The following is a 19,780-nucleotide window of genomic DNA, read 5'->3' on the forward strand; positions in this document are numbered from 1 at the left end:
TACTTAGAGCCAGACCCTCAGCAGGTGTAAATCAGTGTTAGGTCACTGAAGTCAATGGAGCTAGGCAGATTTATTCCAGATGAAGATCCAGCCCTTAACGTTAAAGGCCTATGTTCTTCCGAGTGTTAAAGCAGGGTGGGACATGGGGTGCTCCTTTCCGGTCATCCCAGCATGGCCAAGGCCCTCAGGGTCCCCCTTGCCCAGCACTGCTAGGCATGTGGCTCTGTCCAGGAGAATTCTCCACTACCACTCTAACCAGTGCTGGGGTTTCCAATACAGGGACAAGGAGGGCCTGTGCTGTTGTTTAAGCGCAGGGCTATGCACGACCAGGTGGGAGATGTGGGTTTGAGACTCTGATTCGAGGCACCACAGGCTGGCAGAGCACGTAGAGGTGTCTCCCAACTCCGAGGGAGGCCTTTTCCCGCCAGCCACACTGGCCTGCGGGTTTGCCTACGTCCTGAGTGCACAGCATAGGAGACGGAGGGACCTGGCGAGGAGTGGAAGGCAGGACCCGAGGACGTTCCTCGGGGTGGGCGGAAGCGGCAAGAGGGGAGAGAGTTGCCAGCCTCTCCTGGGGACCTGGCCTAAAAACACCTCAGGGTCCCACCCTCCAGAGCCTCTGCTCTCTTGGAGCTGGCTGCCCCAGGAGAGACCCTGCTGTGAAGGAGCAGGCACATGTGAAAGCCTGGAGCAGGTGGGGGCTGGGTCTCTGGTCTGGAGAGAGGAGTCCCCAGCCAAAATAAAGCCACCCTCACAGTTTTACGCGGTGTTTTCAGAACACCAGGCCACGCATGGCTCTCACACTGCCCCAGCTGGCAAATCACTCACCCTAGCACACAGGCATGTCCAGTATGCGACTGCCACCCCAGGAATGAGGGTGAGGGGCCGTCTAGACGGTGGAGAGTCAGCACCTCAGGGAAAACTCTGCCTGCTTACCTCCGAGCGGCTGTACTGCTTGGTCAGCTTCACTCGAGTTTGGTCCAGGCACGGCACGTCCCCATATCGGTTCTTCTCCTGGTTATACGGAGCCCTGTGGGGCACAGAAGAGGCAGGAAAAGTGAGGAAGAGAGAGCAGACGGGAAGCAGTGAAGGACTCTGTTCTAGATCACACCATGCGCCTGGTGCCCGAGTTTGGGCTCCGCCGTCAATCAAACCCAGGGCTTTCCTCATCTAGGGAAAGGCCCGTCTAGCAGATTGTTATGGTAAAACTGACGCCCACTTCTCGTCTCTGGTAAGTTGGATCGTGATGTTAGGAGGGTTGCTTTGTTCTCCCTCATGCTCTTGGACGGCACTGGTAAGTCTGCAATCCAATAATAAACCAGGCTGAATCTTCCCAGGCAGCTAGAGCGAGGGATCACCCATCCCAATGCACCTGACCAGCACCTGCAGCAGAACTGCAACCTTCTCAACTGGAGGCACTGCCTCCTTCCGGCCGTTGCTTTGCACGGCCACAAAGGAAGGGGCTGGTTTGGTGGCACTCTGCGTGCAGAGGCGCACAGCAAAACCAGGTTTGCTCTCCGCCAGCGAGGCCAGTAAGACGTGGATACGTGCACAATAAATGCATCCTGGACTGAGGAGTCCCTTTTTCTATCTTACTGCTGATTTCTAAACCATCCCTCTGCCCTCCATCTCCTACTGCTGAGCCTGCCACGAGAGGAAAGAGACTCAGGTCAGACCCGCTGCCGCTGCACGGACTAGCCAGATCGGAATGAAGAGAATGGAAGCAGCTTCCTCATTGAAAGAGAGGGATTGCGTCAAGCAAGCCCAGCTGTGGTTCTGATTTTGCAGACCCATTGGTGATCTATCCCTCCGACATCGCCATCTCCGTGCCTAGTGGCTTTCCTTGTGTACTTACAGGGAGCAGATGAAGGTCCCTGCAGGACTCCTGCGCCGGATGTCTTCGTACTCCTCGTAGATTCCCCGCTTCTGCTTTTGGTTCACATGGTCCATCAGTTGATGGACAGTCATGCACTTTGGTCCTGGAACATGCACCGAGCCATTATCTCGCGGTGAAACCAGTGGTACCAGGATCAGCTCATCCAACGGATCTGGGTGGCCATTCTGCTGGGGGAGGAACCGGCAGTTCCAGCTGAGAGGGTCCAGCTTGAGGGATCCCCCTAGGTATTCGGGGAGACATTCCCGGGGCAGGTGTTCCTTCAGCTCTGACATCTTCACCATCTGAACCTGGGGGAACAGAGTGAGATGGGATGGGGTGAAACGCACCCCGAGCATGGACTTGACCAGCCTGTATGTGGTGGGAGGGGGGCTTGCTTGAGACAGTGGACACGTAGAAGGGGATGTAGTTTGCCTGGCTGGGGCTACGAAGTGAACTGATCCATTTCCCTCTTGAAGCCATTACAAGGCCTGGAAAATTCCTCACAAAGGGTCTTTGAGTAGCTCCCTTTCCCCTCCATTCTCTTGTTTAGAAATCTGTTCTTTAGTGAATGGAGCTGTTCTGACATATTCCAGTAGGGGGGAGTCTGCCTCTCCTCGGCTGAGGAAAACAGAGATCTGGTCTGTGAACTGTCTGGATAGAAACAGCTCCCTTTCCATGGCTACAAGGCTGGATTTGTGACTACTGGGGAGAAGTCCACATTTCAGGTGGGTGCTTTTCATATAAGTCTCCTGCTCTAATCAGGAGGAGTGGGGCGAGCAGGTGCAATTCAAAGCTACACCATTATAGGACCTGGGAGCATTAAACTCTGAGGACATGGTTCCATCTGAAGTTATTTAAGGATACTGATGAGGTTGCCAGCTATACATCCTCTTTGGTTAAGGAACATTCACACTATGGTCATCATTTTGCTAGTTATCTGAAAGAGGACCCCTTCCAGACATGGACTTGGTCTATAAAGCGTGGCAGACTCCGGGGGCCGTAGAAAGACCGTACACGCTGGATTAAATTCCTTTACTTTGAAATGCTGCCCAAATTCAAGGTCTGAATATGATCTCTTGGTTGATGATTAAAAGAGAATTAAAAAACTGTACTTGTTTTCCAAAAAGGAAGAAATGGTTTCAGACCCTAGATGGTTAACAGAACTCATGGGCAGCCCTGGAAATGGACTGTAAAGAAAGGATTGTTTTAAAAAATAATTTTATTTGTCAATACCCAAGGTCAGGCTTCTGAGTGAAACGATGGTACCTCAACCCCTTCTTGGAAGCGAAAGCAGGAAGCTGCAGTCCTTACATTTTCATGACAATATAAACACCCGAACCACTGGAAGGAATGCAAACCCCTGCTTTGCTTTACTACTTGTAGATTCTGTGGTGCTAAATGAAAAGGGAAAATCTAAGACAGACAGTAGTTGGATGTGATACAATCCACTTTTGCAGGAAAAGCCCAGAAGCCTGATCAAAGGACTTTGCAAATTAAAGCCCTTTCCATTTAGCCTGTTAGAGTATGATCTGCAATATGCTGAGTGCCCTAAACCCCATCCAAAAAGTCAGGACTGGGCCTTTAATTTAAGGCTATCTATGAGTTCTGGTAGACCCCAGACCAGCAAAGCACATACAGTTGAGTAGTTATGCCGATTTCGATGGCACTATTCATCTACTTAAAGGTATGCACATGTTTACTTACTTTTCTGCATTGTGACCTAAATCAGATGGTGGTTGTTTTTTTTACATACATCCTCCCACACGTTAAAAAAAAAACATTTAATTTCCCCTTTAAATACAACAGGGCCCTGAATGGGACTGGGGCCAGCCGCCACAGTTATCATACACATTAACAATAACAAGAGAGTCCAACTGGAGATTCTCAGCCAAGTGCAGCCTCGGAAGCTTTGGCTGCAAGAGAGCATGTTGCTGTGCCAGCAGGGTAACGGTGCAACCATTTGCACAGACACAAAAGCACTTTGGTGTGGACACACGCAGGCACAAGTGAGCTGAGATTCTAGCAAGTTCAACAGTCGGGCCTGTTTTTGAGTGCTCAGGGCTAAGTCAACCCCAGGTGTGATGGACACAACCCAGCTGGCTTCAATGCAGCTGCTCCTGTTTGCACCCTTCATGCATTTAGCCCTTAGCCTCATGTTTCTTTAGCAACACTGGGAGAAATAGCCAGCTGCCATCACTGGAACGCATTGGCCAGCGTGTATGAAAAGGCCTGCACCAGAGGCTATGAGATCACCTATCTATCACGCAACATCAGCCTTTGCCTCACAGTCTCCCTGCGTGACACCCTGTTTAAGGAGAATTTCCCCACGGCAGGGACTCTGATTCGGGGCTTTTTTATATGTGCCAGCACCTCCCCACCCCGGCCCATGTTTTACTCACCCTCTCTCGGAGCTTCTCTTTCAGCAGGAGGCTGATGATGGAGTAGGGGACTCGGAACCACATCGGGGCACCCACAATAAACACCTTTTTGAGACGAGCCGGGAAGGCTCCCTGTGGATGGCACACGGATGCATTTTAAAACCACATTTTCAGATAACCACAACCTATGCCTTCTCTTTCCTGCCTTCCCCACTCACGGCCAGCAGGGGGAGGATACAGCACATGCCTGGAGAGAAATCAGGCAAAGGGCCCAACAGCAAGAGGCAATTTAACTGAAGGAAAGAACAAGCTGCTTTGACTCTTTGCTCTTTCGGAAGTTACAGGAGTGCAGCCCAGAGGTCATGCTGATGGGTACATTATAAATGCCTAGCTGTGTTAACACACAATTGGAACTTTGGGATCTTTTTTTCCTTGAAGCTCATGAGTTAGTTTGTTCTGGATTATTTAACTTTTCTGTATATACATAAAATGCATTATGGTTACAGTTTAATTGTCTATGTGTTTAAAGGGAAAGTCTTGTGGTAAAATTTCCCTGTGTAATGCTTCCTTATTTCTCTTATGTTTTCTTTTGGGAAATCAGTAATTGTCATGATACTAAAAACAAACTAGTCAAAAAACCTTGGCTCTGTTTTAATTGAAACATTCTAAGCCATTGAACCATGAAGCAGATACATTCTAAAAGCAAACCCTTCACATTATATAGTACTTACAGGCCTGATCCAAGCCCACTCCAGTCAGTGGTAAGATTCCCACCAATTCAGTGGGTTTTAGATCAGGCCCTACACGTCCAAAACATTTTATGATCATTAACTAACTGATCCTCACAATACCCGCTTTGAGGTAAATGAGGAACTACTATTCTCCCCATTTCACAGATGGATAAACTGAGGTTGATTAGCCCAAGGCCATACAGTGCACCAGTGGCAGAGCTGGCACTAGAAATCAAATCTTGAGTCTTGTGCTCTACCCACTAGACAGCACTGCCTCACAGTCTAGATAGCTTTGGATAGCAAAGTAAGTAGAGCAGAGATATTCGTGTTTGAAAGAAGCCACTGCAGAGATGGTGACTTCCCACAAGTACTCTCACCCTTTCTATTTATAGCACTGGCAAAGGCTTTGACTCCTGCTACCATGAAGAGTGGAGACAGACATGTGTTCTGAACTCTCAGGGTCTAAGGGACAGCGGGGTTCAAAGAGAGCTGCTTCACTCTGCAGTCTTTATCTAGGGACATATAGGGCCCTCTTCACAGTCTTTAAAATGGATTTTATCCCCATGACACTTCTGTGAGGTAGAACAGCACTACTGTATCTATTTCACAGAAGGAGAACTGTGGCACAGGATGGATTAAGGGACTCGCCCGAGTTCACACAGGAAGTCTGCGGAATTGAATCTAGGTCTCCCAAGTCCCAGTCCAGTGCCCTATCCACTGCGCTATCCTTTCTACTCCCTACAATAGGTTGCAGAGTCTCAGAATATGCAGGGGGGGAAAGCCTCCATTCCCATCAGCTCCCCCCGCACTGTTTCCTTTACCTTCAGCAGGTTGAGGATTTTCTTGCTCAGGTCCAGCTCGAAGTTGGTATAGTGGGAGCCTGCCATGTCATAGATGAAAACCAGACCGTTTCTCTGCGTTTCGAAGCTGGGTGCATGGGGGAGAAAGAAAGAATCACCTGCCACCGGTGAAGTAGAATCCTGGCACACAGAGCCACACAAAGCACGGATTCTTTTAACCCCTTAAGTACCACGATTTTTTTTTTTTTTTTTGCAATGCGTGAAGCAGGATATTCACTTTGAACAACAAAGGCCAGACCCTCAGCTCATTGACACCACTGAGGTTCTGACCCCAGGTTTTTAGGAACAGAAAAGAAAAAAGAAAAAATCACAGAAACCCAAATAGGGTATTTGCACTATCAATTCTTGGCATTGGTGGCAATTTGGCAAACTCCTCACTAGGGTGACCAGACAGCAACTGTGAAAAATCAGGACGGGGGTGGGGGGCGGTAATAGGCACCTATATAAGATAAAACCCCAAATATCAGGACTGTCCCTATAAAATTGGGACATCTGGTCACCCTACTCCTCACTAAACTCACATTGACGTCCATAGGACTCAACTGCATGCTTACGGTGTTTTGCTGTATTGGGGCCTTACTACAGGCAAGACACAGTAATCTAGCATTCAAAGTTAAGAAGAATAAAAACAAGATGGATGCTGGATTATCAAGTGGTGTAATCCTCTCCCCTGTAAGCAGTTTGGAAATGGCACTTTCAATGTAGCATTTCTACTACAGAAGCACAATGTCCAATGAATAGGGGAGCTGGCCCTGTTGCTTTAAACAGGATCTGGCCAGTAAAATATCTTAGAAACATAACACCTGCAATGCAACAGTTCCAGATGTAAGGGGGCCAAATTGTGCCCACAAACTGCCCGTTATTTTCTGAACTGCAGCCTAAGTGCCAGGTGCACATCAAAAAAATCATCTGTCTAAACATTGTGCAGTTAAGTGATCCATTCGGCAGATTAGAAAAGCCTGGGGCGGGTTTTGTGCACTAGGAAACTGATCAAGGTGCCCATTGCTTGTTAATTACACCATGCTTGTAATTAATATGTGCACCACCCTGTACAAACAGCTTCTTGCCTCTTGGTTCAAACAATCAATAGCTTCAGCAGTGAAAAAGAAAATCCGTAACAGGTGAAAACCTGTTTTTTCCATTCATGCTGAAACCAAAATTCTTGATCACCTGAAAACAGGAAGTTTGTAAACCAGGGATCAGTGTGACCCCTTCTCTCTCATTTTTGCAATGCATGAAACAGAGATGGGGAATCAGGATGCACATAGGCAGATACGACTTCAGTTACACATCTTGCAGCATGAGACAACGCCTCTATCTGGGGCTCTCTGAGATCACGCTGGATGTTTCTGAAGTAGGGTGCATGGTGAATCAGGCATAGCTAAGCACTTGGTACATTAAACAGAGTTTACAGTGTCCTCTCAAGATTTTTAAATGTTTATTTCATTCGCTTATTGTTGGACATGTTTAATTATTTCAAAACTGAAATTAAACTGAATGTGCAACATTGGCCTGCTAGGCAGGAGGCAAAAGCCCTCTTTTCTATAGGGTTTTTGGGGAGGGTGGTGGCTGGGGCTCCTAGATGAAATGGAAAAGGAAGGGGATTTTATGCTGCTTTGATTTACTGGCTCCTTGAGTTAATCTGTCCCTCCTCCCCCATATGGATTATTTGTATGTTGCTGGGTAGTTATAAGAACAACAACAAAAAAATGCCAGTCTAGATCAGGCCAGCACCAGCTACTGCCAGGTTTCTTGTTATGGGATAACCTGCCTGAAGGTAAAATTTCTACCTACCCTCTTTGATAAGAGACAGGTTTATGCTCTGAAACATGAGGGAAGGGACTGTCTCTTTGTCGTGTGTTTGTACAGCACCTGGTACAGTGGGGCCCTGGGTCATGACCAGGGTTCCTAGATACTCTGGCAATACACATAATAAATAATGGCGTGTTCCTCTGCCTTCCAAAACTCTTTTAAGGGTAAAGTTTTCAAAAGGGCCTCACTGATTAAGAGGGCTAAGTCCCACTGATTTTCTTATGTCTGTCAGGGGCTTTTGGAAATGTTCCTTAACCCTCCTAATATTAACTCTGGTTGCTCTTGTTATTTACAACAGTGTCCAGTCCTTTTTGGAGCTCTGCTAGCATCTTCAAACTGTGAGTTTAATGGTCCGCTTGCCTTCAGCCTGTGTAAAGGCATCTTAATTAATTTATCTTTAATTACAATAGTGAGAAAAAAACAGCCAAAAAGAAAATCAACAATAATTCCAGTGCTTTGCCAGCTGAGATCTATTTAAACTTTGTAACGCTTTTATCCAAAGGAAATTTAAACCTTCACTAAGTACTTTCCCAATCCAATTTATTCCCCCAGTACTCAGTCACAGCAAATGGAAATAAAAGCATTCCAAGCTGAGCTCTTTTCAGTAACTCCTGATTTCTGAAATTTACAAGCACTTTCACTGAGTTTAGGACGCAATTTACACTCACTGAAAATTCTGATGCTGATTATTTCTGCAGTGCCATAGGTACACATGGCACTCCAAATTCACTAGCATCCCAGAGCCATTCCCTCAGGTCAGCCCACATGTTTTATAATCTCAAATGGTAGCTGACTAGATGTACTGACAGGCAGAGGTGCAACTACCTGCCCATTTATAGACAGAGGCCCTGATCCTGCAATTGAATCTACGCTGGGAGTCCTTTGCATCTATACAGATCCATTTGCAGGATTGAGGTTCACATTTGCAGAAGTGTCAGGTTTTGAAGCCATGTCTACACTACAGACTTCTGCCATCAAGGGTGTGATGAGTTTTGCCAGTATAAGTTGCAGCCGCTGTGGCTCTTTGCCAATCTAGTATATCGCTATAGCTATACCAGCAAAGCCTTCCAAGTGGAGACCTGGCCAAAGATTATAAGCTCTTTGGAGTGGGGACTGCGTCATCCTGTGTGTTTCGACAGTGTCTAACCACATCATGGGTGCTACTGGAATACAAGTCATGAACAATGATAATCAAAGGGACGATGCATCCTTTTCTGTGACGCTTGAGGAGAATCCATGAGCAACCCCAACAAAAAGCCATCTTTGCGCTGCTTAGAGATTGAACCTTTCAATCCCCAGTCCTTTAGGGTACAAGTCTGCCCAAAAGAGAAGATAAGCTCTTGGAATAATGAACGCATATTCCTCTATGCACTCTATAGCAAAGCACACACTTCTTTTTCAAAATTTAACTTTATGCAGTAGACTATTAGGGTTGAGGGTGCATCAGGCATGGTAACATTCCAAACAAGCCTTGTATTTAAATACCAACAAAATGCAATCATGTCGTATGGAACAATGTTTCTCAACAAGCCAGTCCCCGATATCTCCCTGACACAGTTTAAGAAGGCAACAAGCCCGGTCCCTGATATCCAAAAGGTTGAGAAACACTGCTATGGAGCACCTGACAAGCAAGACAATTCAGAAGTAAAGTAGCTCTTGTTTCAGCCTTCTCCACTACGTTCTGACACTGCAACTTATTGGATTCAGAATTCTCCCAACACAGAATGATCATCCATGCCCTATGCACTGCAGACCCCAGGGACAAGCAGAGCGGGGAAGGGGTGAATAGCTGAGAATTTCCTTTCACTTTTGCATCAGGAAATCAAAGCCCTGAATGTGAGTCAGCCTGTCACGTGTAACACAGTAGGCTCCCTGTTTTGTTACCTTAACCTTTGTGCATATGAGCTGCTCCAAAGAATGATACTGTTACATATAAAAAGAGTATTCTCCCTGCTTCCAAATGTGTGTGCCCAGATAACATCCTGCCTCATCCCCCTACCAAAAATCCTCCCTGAAAATCTTCAGGGGAGACCATGATTCTTAGCTCTTTAAAGCATACCAGAGCCAATGACTCAGTCAGGAATTAAGAGACCACGGCTTTCTCGAATACAGTCGAAAGCATCAGGGGTGTGAGATCTTTATGAGTTTTAGCAAATTTCTCAGGGAAGCCAGCTGGGCCTAGGGATTTTCCATAAGCTTACTGAAGTGCAGCAAGCTTTTCTTTCACAGGCCTTTGGTCTTTCTGACTGAGCCCCGCAGAGATAGCTCTGAAGAACAGAGTTCATTTTGAAAGCTCGATGAAAAAACAAACAAACAAACAGCAGCATTAGGGACAAGTGCTGGGATTCAACTGGATATCCCAAAATCTTATAATTCAACAGATTAATGCACCTCGTGTAGGAGAGTTTATATTGCCGGGGGGAGCAGCCGTACCACAATTACAGCTTGGCGATTTCAAATCCCTGCTTTAACAGCACCGATTCAATTAATACTCCTCAGCATTTCGGCCAAACGCCCCTTGACTTCTCTTCTTTATGGACCCTTCAAAAGCAGATTCAAGGACATAAACCACATATGGGGCATCTTCAAAAACTAATCAAGGGCTTGCGTAGCTGTTAGTATAATCTCCTACATATATGTAGTTATAAACACACATGCAAACTACATTCAGAGAACATTGCTAAGGTTGCAAAGTCAAGCACTCAAGAGATAGGGAATGCCAGAATGATGGTTGCCTGTGCATTGAATAAGGCAGAGGCCCTGTGGAGAAAATAGCATGTGATCACGACACCAAAGCCCATATCATAATGCAGCTGCACAAAGGGACCAAATGAAAGTTTCACAGGCTACCTGAATTCTGGCATTTCCTCTTTTGCGTGCTGGACTTTGCAACCTTAATACTGTTCTTTTTGTGCGTGTAAGTTCTTAGGTCTTTAAGAAAGCAAACTGAAAAAAACAAAATTCCATCATGCGGCATCATATCAACACCACAATGAGATACAAGGGAAAAATCAGCCAAGGTAGCAGCAGTTACCCATCCTGTGATCACCGATCATGTGGCCAATACAACTTAAGACCCCACTGCACTTTCCCACTGGACAGAAATCCTATCCTTGAGTGCCGTGGGCCTCCACCAGCGGCTGCTCAGACAGGCAGGCTCTGCCATAGGCCTGGAAAATCAGCTAATACGCAAGTCTCCTTTATATTGTCGGAGATAGGCCATGGTCATTCACATGAACAATAGCTCAGTGGTTTGAGCATTGGCCTGCTAAACCCATGGTTGTGAGTTCAATCCTTGAGGGGGCCGTTTGGGATCTGGCTCAAAAATTGGGGATTGGTCCTGCTTTGAGCAGGGGGTTGGACTAGATGACCTCCTGAGGTCCCTTCCTACCTTGATATTCTATGATTCTATGAATCAGCTCAGGTTTGCTCTCTTATCCCAAATAGCTTGGGATCTGAAAGAGACAGAATCATGAACTCTGGAGTAGGGCTTAAAAAAGAAACCCTCCACCTTGGTCCCCAGGCCCAGTACTGCATGCGCTCACATCTGTCTACAACAAGAGACAGAGGCTGGAAACGCAGCAGGGACTGGAGGCAGAGGGGAGGGAAGCCAAGATTTCCCCCCAAAATCCATGCTACAAATTCAAATTCCTGCCGGACAGCGTGTACTGATGGAAACCCTGGATTGTGGAGTTCAGCAGGACAGGGAAAACCACCCCGCCTAGATTGCAATGGACAAAAAAAAGCCCAACAGCAAGCCGAGCAGGCAGGAGTTACGTGCCACATATGTCTGTACTCACCTCTCCACAGCTCTGTCCAGTAGATAGAACAGCGCCTGGAGCACCACATGTTGGACACTTTTATTGGGATGATGTAACTTGGCAGTGAAGAGGGCAATAGAGGCTCCGGAGGGGTCCCGCACGCTCTAGAAGGTAATCAGGAGAAAAGCATAAACACCAGACAAGTGGCAGAACAGTCTCTGCAGAGACCATGGATGGAACAAAGCTCTTTGGGACAGGGACAGGGTCTACTTGTGTGATTGTACAGCACCTTGCACTACAAATAAATAGTAATGATGGAGGTTTCATGCTGCAGCAAACTGGAGATGCAGAACTGCGAGCGTGAATGTAGAGGACATGTGCAGGACACTCCATACAGAACGGATTTATTTTAGGGAGACTATTTTCCCCTTTCACAATGTTCATTAACTTGTGAGCTTTCCTGCTCTGATCCCTGGGGGACAAGAAAAGCATGACATACACCCATGGAGGAGAAGACAATTCTGTCTCCTTACTCATTCCATTCTACGAGCCTCCCACTAGTCTACTGCACCCTTAAAGTGAACCAGAGGAGTCCCCAAAAGCTGATCATCTTTAGCTGGCATTTTCCCCAGACCAACCAGATTGCCCAAGGGAAGGGGATAAGCCCAAGGAGTAGCTAACGCCAACTACAGCTGTGCATGAGAGCTGGCCCAGGAGCTCCCTTAGGACCCCCACTGCTCAGGATAGTGATGAGCTAACAGCATCTCTGAGACGTTGCCATCTTGCTCAGGATGAAGGTAGGAGCAGTCCACTGATGCAGCCAATGGGAGAGGGAGAAAAGGACAGACTAAGAGGGGAACACAGCTGTTGTGGGTGAATAAGCACAGCCCCCACTTCTTCAAGGATCCCAGCTGGACCACCCCAAAACCCTGCCTTGGTGTTACAATCTCATGAGACTTAATGGTGCAACCACCATCTTGTATTTCACCTTCCAAGACCCGTGCACACTTAATTTTTCCCAGTGCTGCCCAGCTGTCTCTCAAGGTTGCAAGCCCTTTAGACGTGGAGAGGGCTCCACTTGCACAAACCAGGCCCGTGGGAGAGAAAGACCAGGATGTGATCCCACACTTACTAGGATGGTGAACTTCCCACTGAGCAGCTCAGAGCGCAGAGGTTCTTCGTGAGGTTTCAGCTTCACAATTCCTTCCTTCAGCCGGGTTTCCTAAGGGTTCAGAGGCACACAACAATCACAGGGACAGCAGACAGCATAAGAAGCAGCTTCCAATCAGCTGCCATTACTATTTCCTGCTCAGCTGGGAATTATTAAAGGTATATGGCCACCATCACCACCCACCTGCTCAGTGACCAAGCCTCATGCAAATCTAACCCAAACAAATTTCCAGATCTGGCTTCAAAACTTGGGCCACCTTCACACATCCCTGAGGCTGACCAGAACCACCAATTCCCCGTCTGGACCACCAAATCTAGCCAGCTAGTCCAGGACTGGGGCTGGCAGAGAGGATGAGAGGCAAGCCAGCTTGTCTGGCACAGAAGCAGCAGACTGGGGTTGTGACGTAGTTCCTGGGTTTATATAGGGGGGACAGACGCACTAAGAGTTTAGCTGCCATTGTGTCCTTTGTGGGTGTGGTTAATCCACTAGCCAGATCCCAGGGCAAAGGATTATAGGTGTATGCGAGAATCCATAGAGAAACCATGTTTGTTCAGGTTTCATAGACTGCTGTGAACATCTCCTAACACCGTCACCTGAAGAGGCTTAGAACAGATGTGTAGTGAAGTTGTTTAATGCAGGACCAGAAGGCACTTGGGTACTACAGTGATAAGCATGGAATAACCACCTCTACAGCAGTGGTTCTCAAAGTTTTGTACTGGTGACCCCTTTCACATAGCAAGCCTCTGAGTGCGACCCCCCCCCTTATAAATTAACACACTTTTTAATATATTTAACACCATTATAAATGCTGGAGGCAAAACTGGGTTTGGAGTGGAGACTGATAGCTTGCGACCCCCGCAATGTAATAACCTTGCAATCCCCTGAGGGGTCCCGACCCCTAGTTTGAGAACCCCTGCTCAACAGAATCCAATATTGTTCCTGAAAAGAGATGGGGAGGAAGGCTGGATATTGGCATGGCCTAGAATTACCCAGTTCAATAATTTCTAGGACACATTCCTGTAAAAAAACCCATGACCAAGCAGGGGAAGACGAGAAGCATCTGAAAGGGAACAAGTTTGGGGGATGGGCAAGTTTAAACCATTGTCTAGGTTTTTTTGCTATCATCATCCTGGCAGGGTGGTTTGAATTGATTTTGTGCCTGGGTGACTCTCAATGATTTTGCATGGCTGATTTATACGCTTGTAGGTTTTTCACCAAAGCAAAAAAATATCCGAGAAAAAAAGCATTTGAGGGCATAACTGTTCCCCTGGAAACGAGAACAGCTTTTGCAATGCATCACATCACTTAGCAGCACAGAAAAGCCCAGCCTGACTCCAGCTCCCCCCTTCACCAAGACAGCTCCAGCTCACGTACCCTGTAGGAGTGGAACAGCTCGATCGCTCGGAGGACATCAAACTTCCTAGCCATGAGGAACTTGACGGCCACATTCCAGGAAAGCGGAGATACATTGTACTGCACAGTCCACTTGTTAATCTCCTCTAGGAACTGCTTCGTGGCCTATTTGAGAGAGAGAGAGACATGCATGGTAAGGCAAGAGGGAAGAGACACATTAGTATTTGCACATACTAAATACCAAGGGATGGAAAATAATCTGGTACAGAAGCTATTCTGAAATCCACTCTAACCCACTGTGTATCTAATCACACCTTCTTGTCAACTGTCTAAATGGGCCATCTTGATCATCACTGCAAAAGTTTTTTTCTCCTGCTCATAAAGCTCATCTTAACTAATTAGCCTCTCACAGTTTGTATGGCAACTTCCAACTTATCTGTATCTATATATCTATCTTCTTATTATATGTTCCGTTCTGTGCATCCGATGAAGTGGGCTGTAGCCCACGAAAGCTTATGCTCTAATAAATTTGTTAGTCTCTAAGGTGCCACAAGTACTCCTGTTCTTTTTGTGCATCTAAAAGCATTAGATGGATCAGATAAGTAGGTGACACATGGTAAGGCAGAAACAATGAAATGAGAAAGGAGATGCAAATCACCAGCTCAAAGCAACCTGCACAAATCAGCAGAGAGAAAGAGATGGAATGATTGGAAAGCTGGCAGTGAAGCTGTGCAGTATGATGCACCAATCACTCAGTCTCACTCTTTTCATCAATCCCAGCAGCCAATGAGAGTGGTGGGAACAAAGGAGCTTTGGCTGATTAAGCAATAAAAGAACAGGGATCATTCATTGGTGCATTGTTAGCTACAGCAGCAAGTCACTTTTCTACTTAACACAGGCCTCCAGAGTTTGCATATTGCTTTCCGTGGCAGCTATGAAAGGCATCAGGAAGCCATGAGAGTGCTGGGTCATAGCTGTGTGTGATTAGTTAGATAAGCCTCAGAGACTGAATCTGGAAAGCCACTCAGTGCTTTTGGAAACCGCGATAGCTGGCAATCCGGAGAAAGGGAGATAGATCTCCTAGCCTCCCCACTGCTGGATACCTGTTGAGAATGAACTGTACCATCTCCAGACGATGCCAGGTATATTAGAATCCCACCAGCCTTCGCCTTACCAGAGTCATGGTCTCTTACTGTCTCAGCTATGCCTCATTAGAGAGACATTCCTCACATTAGACCCAGGTTCATTTCCTTCCAATACCAACCTCATGCTCTCTCGCTATTTCCCCGAGTTATTTACATCTACAGTTCCGACTGGGATAACGAGGTTGTAGATCAATTACAGTGCAGAAATTCTGGGAGAGACAGAAATATGGTTGGGTGAAATTCCATGGCCTGTCACATGCAGGAAGTCAGCCTAGGTGATCATAATGGCCTTTTCTGGCCTTGAAATCTATCAACCTATTAAATTTATTCCACATCAGGCAAAAGCATCCTTAGTTACCAGTCCTCTTTGTGTGACTCAAGCTGGGTCTTTGTCCCACATTAGTTATTTATGCAGCACAGTAAGTACATGCATTTCCATACAGTAAATGCCAAACTTGTAAACCTCTGCCTTGAAGGGATTACACTCTAACTAAAAGGCAAAAGCAGGTACATTCCATGATGGAATACACACAGCATGGGATGTGCTAGTGGTTACTGTGGAATAGGCAAAGGTTTGCATGGTTTATATGAGAGAGAGAGAGAACGAACAAACTTGGTGTGATCTGGCAGGGAGAGAAGGCAAAGGGTGAAGACAAACAGAACAGTTGGAGAGGAAATAGGGCATAGCACAGAGAGCAAGTGATGCCAAGCCACAGGGAGGGGAGGAGTTTTGGAGAGCCCTGGAAGCCAGGAGAGGACACTTACCATGGAAGAAGAGGTGAAGCCAATGGAGAGAGACAAGGAGAAGGGGGGTTCGGTCAGAGTAGCAGAGTTTGGGATGGAAGAACGGTACCAGGGAAGGATGGAGCAGAGATCAAGGGAGAAGGAGGAGTTGGAGCTGCCAGGGTGGGAGGCTGGCGAAGGATGGAATATCTTGGTGATTGGGATAGACAGGAGGGGGAGGATGAATTCTGTTGTAGATAAAGAAGCAAAATAGCTTGGCAAAAAGCCTAGCCGTGGGGGCAGAGGGAAGAGGAGTCTCACGGCTTGAATGAGGTGAAGGATGGTGCTTCTGTGAATAAGACAAAGAATTAGAGCAGAGTGTGGATTCTGGGGAAATACAAGCTCTGGTTTGCATATACTGAGTTGTTTGAGGCAGCAGCAAAACATTCAAAGAGAGAAATTAGAGGGACAGGCAGGGATGCAGGTTTGGGTTTCTGATAGGCTGAGAAGTATGTTCAAAGAACTTGAGCTTTGTTGTGTACCAGCAAGAGGGCTTTCTATGGTGTTTGAAAGGAAACCTCAGAGGTCTTTGCCTTTAAATATGACAGTGAGGCAGGAGCTGGATGAGTGTCAGTTCCCCTGAGCGATCCCTGAGACAGTGGTTTCCTTTTCTAGCCAAGACAATACTTTTTTTTTTTTTGCTAACCTCCTAACAGGATCCTCCCAAGATCCTAGCAGAACAAAACCCCAAATATTCTGTTGTGAGAACATACAAAGGACCTTTTCATCCCCTCTGAGCTGTTAATCATTTCAAAAATAAATAACCGACAATAAATCCCTAGATAGAAGAAGCCAAGAACCCTCTGTAGAATGGGATGCATCACCCGGCAAGATATAAAGATGGCTCTGCATAAAATAAACCACATGTATGATTAATCCACACTATTTGCTTTCCTCAAGCAATAGCAGCATTGCCAACGCTCATCATTTTAGTGCAAGACTCATGATATTTGGTGCTTTCCTCGTAGCCTCAGCACCGGGAATCACGTAAATATAGGAGACTCAACTTTCATTAAAAATGTGAGATGATTTTTGAGGCTTGGCTAGACAGCTCTAATTGTCACCACAGAGGCAGTGGGATCTAGGGTAACGTTTTCAAGCGTCTAAGTCCCGTTTTTGCTTTTGAAAATTTTACCCTTAGTGAATAGGGTGCAGGGGTGGGTGGGATTCAAGACAGTTGAGTCCCCTCGCTGGCTCAGTCAGTGCCCTGCTGTATGACAGTGGGCAAGTGTCTTTATCTTTCTGTGCCTCTGTTTCTCTCCCCCTCCCCTTTGTCTGTTTAGATGGGGAGCTCTTTGGGGACTGGGGCTGTTTCTCAGTAGGTGTTTATACAGCACCTCACATGACGCAGCCCCAGTCTTGGTTTGGCCTCTGTGCCCGTTGGGAACACAAACATCAAATAACAATAATCTCTTTAAACTTAGCTTCTCCTCTGAAATGGCCTCAACTCCAGGGGGCAATTGCCGGACTCTGCCTCCTGCTGGCCAGGATGTGCTTCTTGGCTCAGATCATAGGAACAGTTCTTTCTGATTTGGCCTGGACATTGGTCCTTGTGAGAATAACCTGGTCTATATAATGGTGAGATCTTAATAGATATGACAGATACAAATATGCCACTTGCTCTGCTCCATCTCTAGCAACAGCAGCATCAGTCTTGCAATTTCCTCTCTAGTTTTTGTACCGTCCCTTTGAATAGAAGGAAGAGTGGATGCAACTAGGCCAGTTCTATGGGGCAGGGACTGTCTTTGACAATATGCTTATACAGAGCTAGCACAATGGGGTCCCAATAGTGTTTGCTGCTTCTTGGCAGTCCTGTAACACAAGTCATGATAGCAGCCTTTAAAGGTTGAGAAATAAACTTAAAACCAACCCAGCAGGTCCCCCCCCCGCATGTTTTTGCTTGTTTGGGTTTTTTTGATGTGCTTCTACATCATTCCAAAGCACATCCAGGGACAGAAATAGACTGGAAAGCTTTTAGATAGTAGAAATGTTAGTCAACTTGCAATCTGAGAATGAAAACTTTGATCCTACTGAGTTACACGGGAAGTGATGAGAACAAAGTTATTGTTTCCAACTAGGCATAACAAGAAAGTCACAGAACTGCCTAGAAGGGAAATGGGTGGAGTTGCTACTGACCGGAGACAGGGGCATGGAGAGTGGATGGAAACAAAAGGAAGACAAGACAACTCAATTTAATACTATGTCAATTTTAGATGCCCGGTTCAAGCTGCTCAACATTGGTTGAGGAAACGTTTGCAGGATGCAAAAAGTGCACGCATACTTGACTTGAAGTATATGCATAAGTATTTGTAGGATCTTGGCCTTAGATTTGTTTGGTTGAAACTTCATAGTAGGCTAGGTGCTGAAAAAGCAAATCAACTGATAAAGTGAATAGATATCGAAGGGCTGATCCAAAAAGAGAGCGAGGCTGAACTAGTTAGTAGACTGAGAACTTGCTCATTGTGTTTTGCTTATGGAACTGCAAGTTTGTACACCAGGGGCCCTTTTATGTTTGAAGACTCCATATGCATACAGCGCAAGTTACTCACTTGGGGTTCCTTGGTGTGGTCTTCTCAGGTTGGTAGAAATCTTGCACCATCCTGTAGCTCTTTCATCCACCTCACTAAACCCCCCATCGCACACATCAACTAGGATAAAGCAGTCGCTTTAGCAGGTAACAGCCAAAGAGACAACCAAAAACTTACAAATAAAAGTTAGATTAGGATCCCAAAAGGTAGTTAAAGAAGAAGGGCTCTGAACCAGAAAATCCAAAGTGACACCATTTGTTTCAATGGAATTACTCAGGATTGTCACTGCGGTAAATCAGCTAGAATCTAGCTCTCTCTGGGTGTCCCCTGGCACTGTTTTAAGCCTGGGTCAGCAGCTGCAGAGGATTAACGCTACACTCCTGGGCATAAGCACTTTCCCAGTGGCATGAACACTGACTAAGAACATGCATTCCTGGTCAGTTGAGCTATCCATCCAGTCCGTGCAGCTCCAACAGCCGAGAAGTATAAAACCCATTGTAACCACTAGGGGAAACGGTCTTGTTACTTGCAGTATGGAACTCAATATATGCATGAAATACAATTTTTCTTTATGGGAAAAACTTCTCTTCCCGGAAAAGGGGAAATTAATTGCTTTTTCAATAAATGCAAAAAAGCACCTAAACCATTCTCAGACCCTAGGGGTGAACTTATAGCTTATAAATACATTATTAAAGCAAATATTTGCAATTCATTTCCTCCTTCATCTACCTGCCACGGTCAGGATTCTGTTGTTTCCCATGTGAGAGATGGTGACAATACAACCTCCCCTAGAGCTAAAAATGTAAGGGCTGCTCCCTTTTGTGAACTAAGGGGCTAGTGAGGTCATCTGTTTTCAAAGGAGAAACACAAGGACTGTTGAACCAGGGTCTTGGCAGGTTGAAATAAATATTTCAGTTTCCTTTTTCCAATGCCTTTATTTGTACTTTCAACGCTACACACGTATTGTGCGAATGATTTCAAGCCAAATTCTGCAATGAGCCATGCATGTGCAATTCCCATTAAAGTCAATGAGAGCGGACCGCACATAGCAGAGAACAGAATTTTGTTTATTTCTGTTTGAAAGGAAAGTGCCCATCTGGTCCCCTGAGTGATCTCAGAATAACTAACCTCAGCTATCAATATTACACGCTATAATGACTCAAAGGATCTATTAGTAGAAGGGAATTAAGTCACACAAAGAGACTCCAACTATAGGGATCTGGGGCAAAAATTGGGGATTGGTCCTGCTTTGAGCAGGGGGTTGGACTAGATGACCTCCCGAGTTCCCTTCCAACCCTGATATTCTATGATTCTAAGATGGAGGCCTCATTGTGCATGGCCCTGTACAGACACATAGTAAGATACAATCCCTGCCCTGAAGA

At 46.2% G+C, this 19,780-nt stretch overlaps 1 protein-coding gene and 1 long non-coding RNA gene across 3 annotated transcripts in view; one reads left to right on the forward strand and one right to left on the reverse strand.

Annotated features, from left to right (window-relative positions):
- The window catches only part of LOC122456209, a 46,278-nt gene extending 42,824 nt beyond the window's left edge, over window positions 1-3,454 (forward strand). The window contains exon 3 of the long non-coding RNA XR_006274948.1: window positions 3,444-3,454. This is a non-coding gene — a long non-coding RNA (uncharacterized LOC122456209). The remainder of the gene's footprint in view (window positions 1-3,443) is intronic.
- The window catches only part of PTPN9 (protein tyrosine phosphatase non-receptor type 9), a 50,434-nt gene that overhangs the window by 10,908 nt on the left and 19,746 nt on the right, over window positions 1-19,780 (reverse strand). For both annotated transcript variants that reach the window (XM_038418166.2, XM_038418165.2), the window contains 7 exons: window positions 13,964-14,107; window positions 12,551-12,640; window positions 11,458-11,582; window positions 5,807-5,912; window positions 4,276-4,386; window positions 1,856-2,184; window positions 937-1,030 (listed from right to left, as the gene is read on the reverse strand). In XM_038418166.2, the coding sequence (XP_038274094.1) occupies window positions 937-1,030; window positions 1,856-2,184; window positions 4,276-4,386; window positions 5,807-5,912; window positions 11,458-11,582; window positions 12,551-12,640; window positions 13,964-14,107 (999 nt within the window). The remainder of the gene's footprint in view (window positions 1-936; window positions 1,031-1,855; window positions 2,185-4,275; window positions 4,387-5,806; window positions 5,913-11,457; window positions 11,583-12,550; window positions 12,641-13,963; window positions 14,108-19,780) is intronic.

This window comes from Dermochelys coriacea, chromosome 10 (assembly GCF_009764565.3).
Source record: "Dermochelys coriacea isolate rDerCor1 chromosome 10, rDerCor1.pri.v4, whole genome shotgun sequence".
NCBI classification, from domain to species: domain Eukaryota; kingdom Metazoa; phylum Chordata; order Testudines; family Dermochelyidae; genus Dermochelys; species Dermochelys coriacea.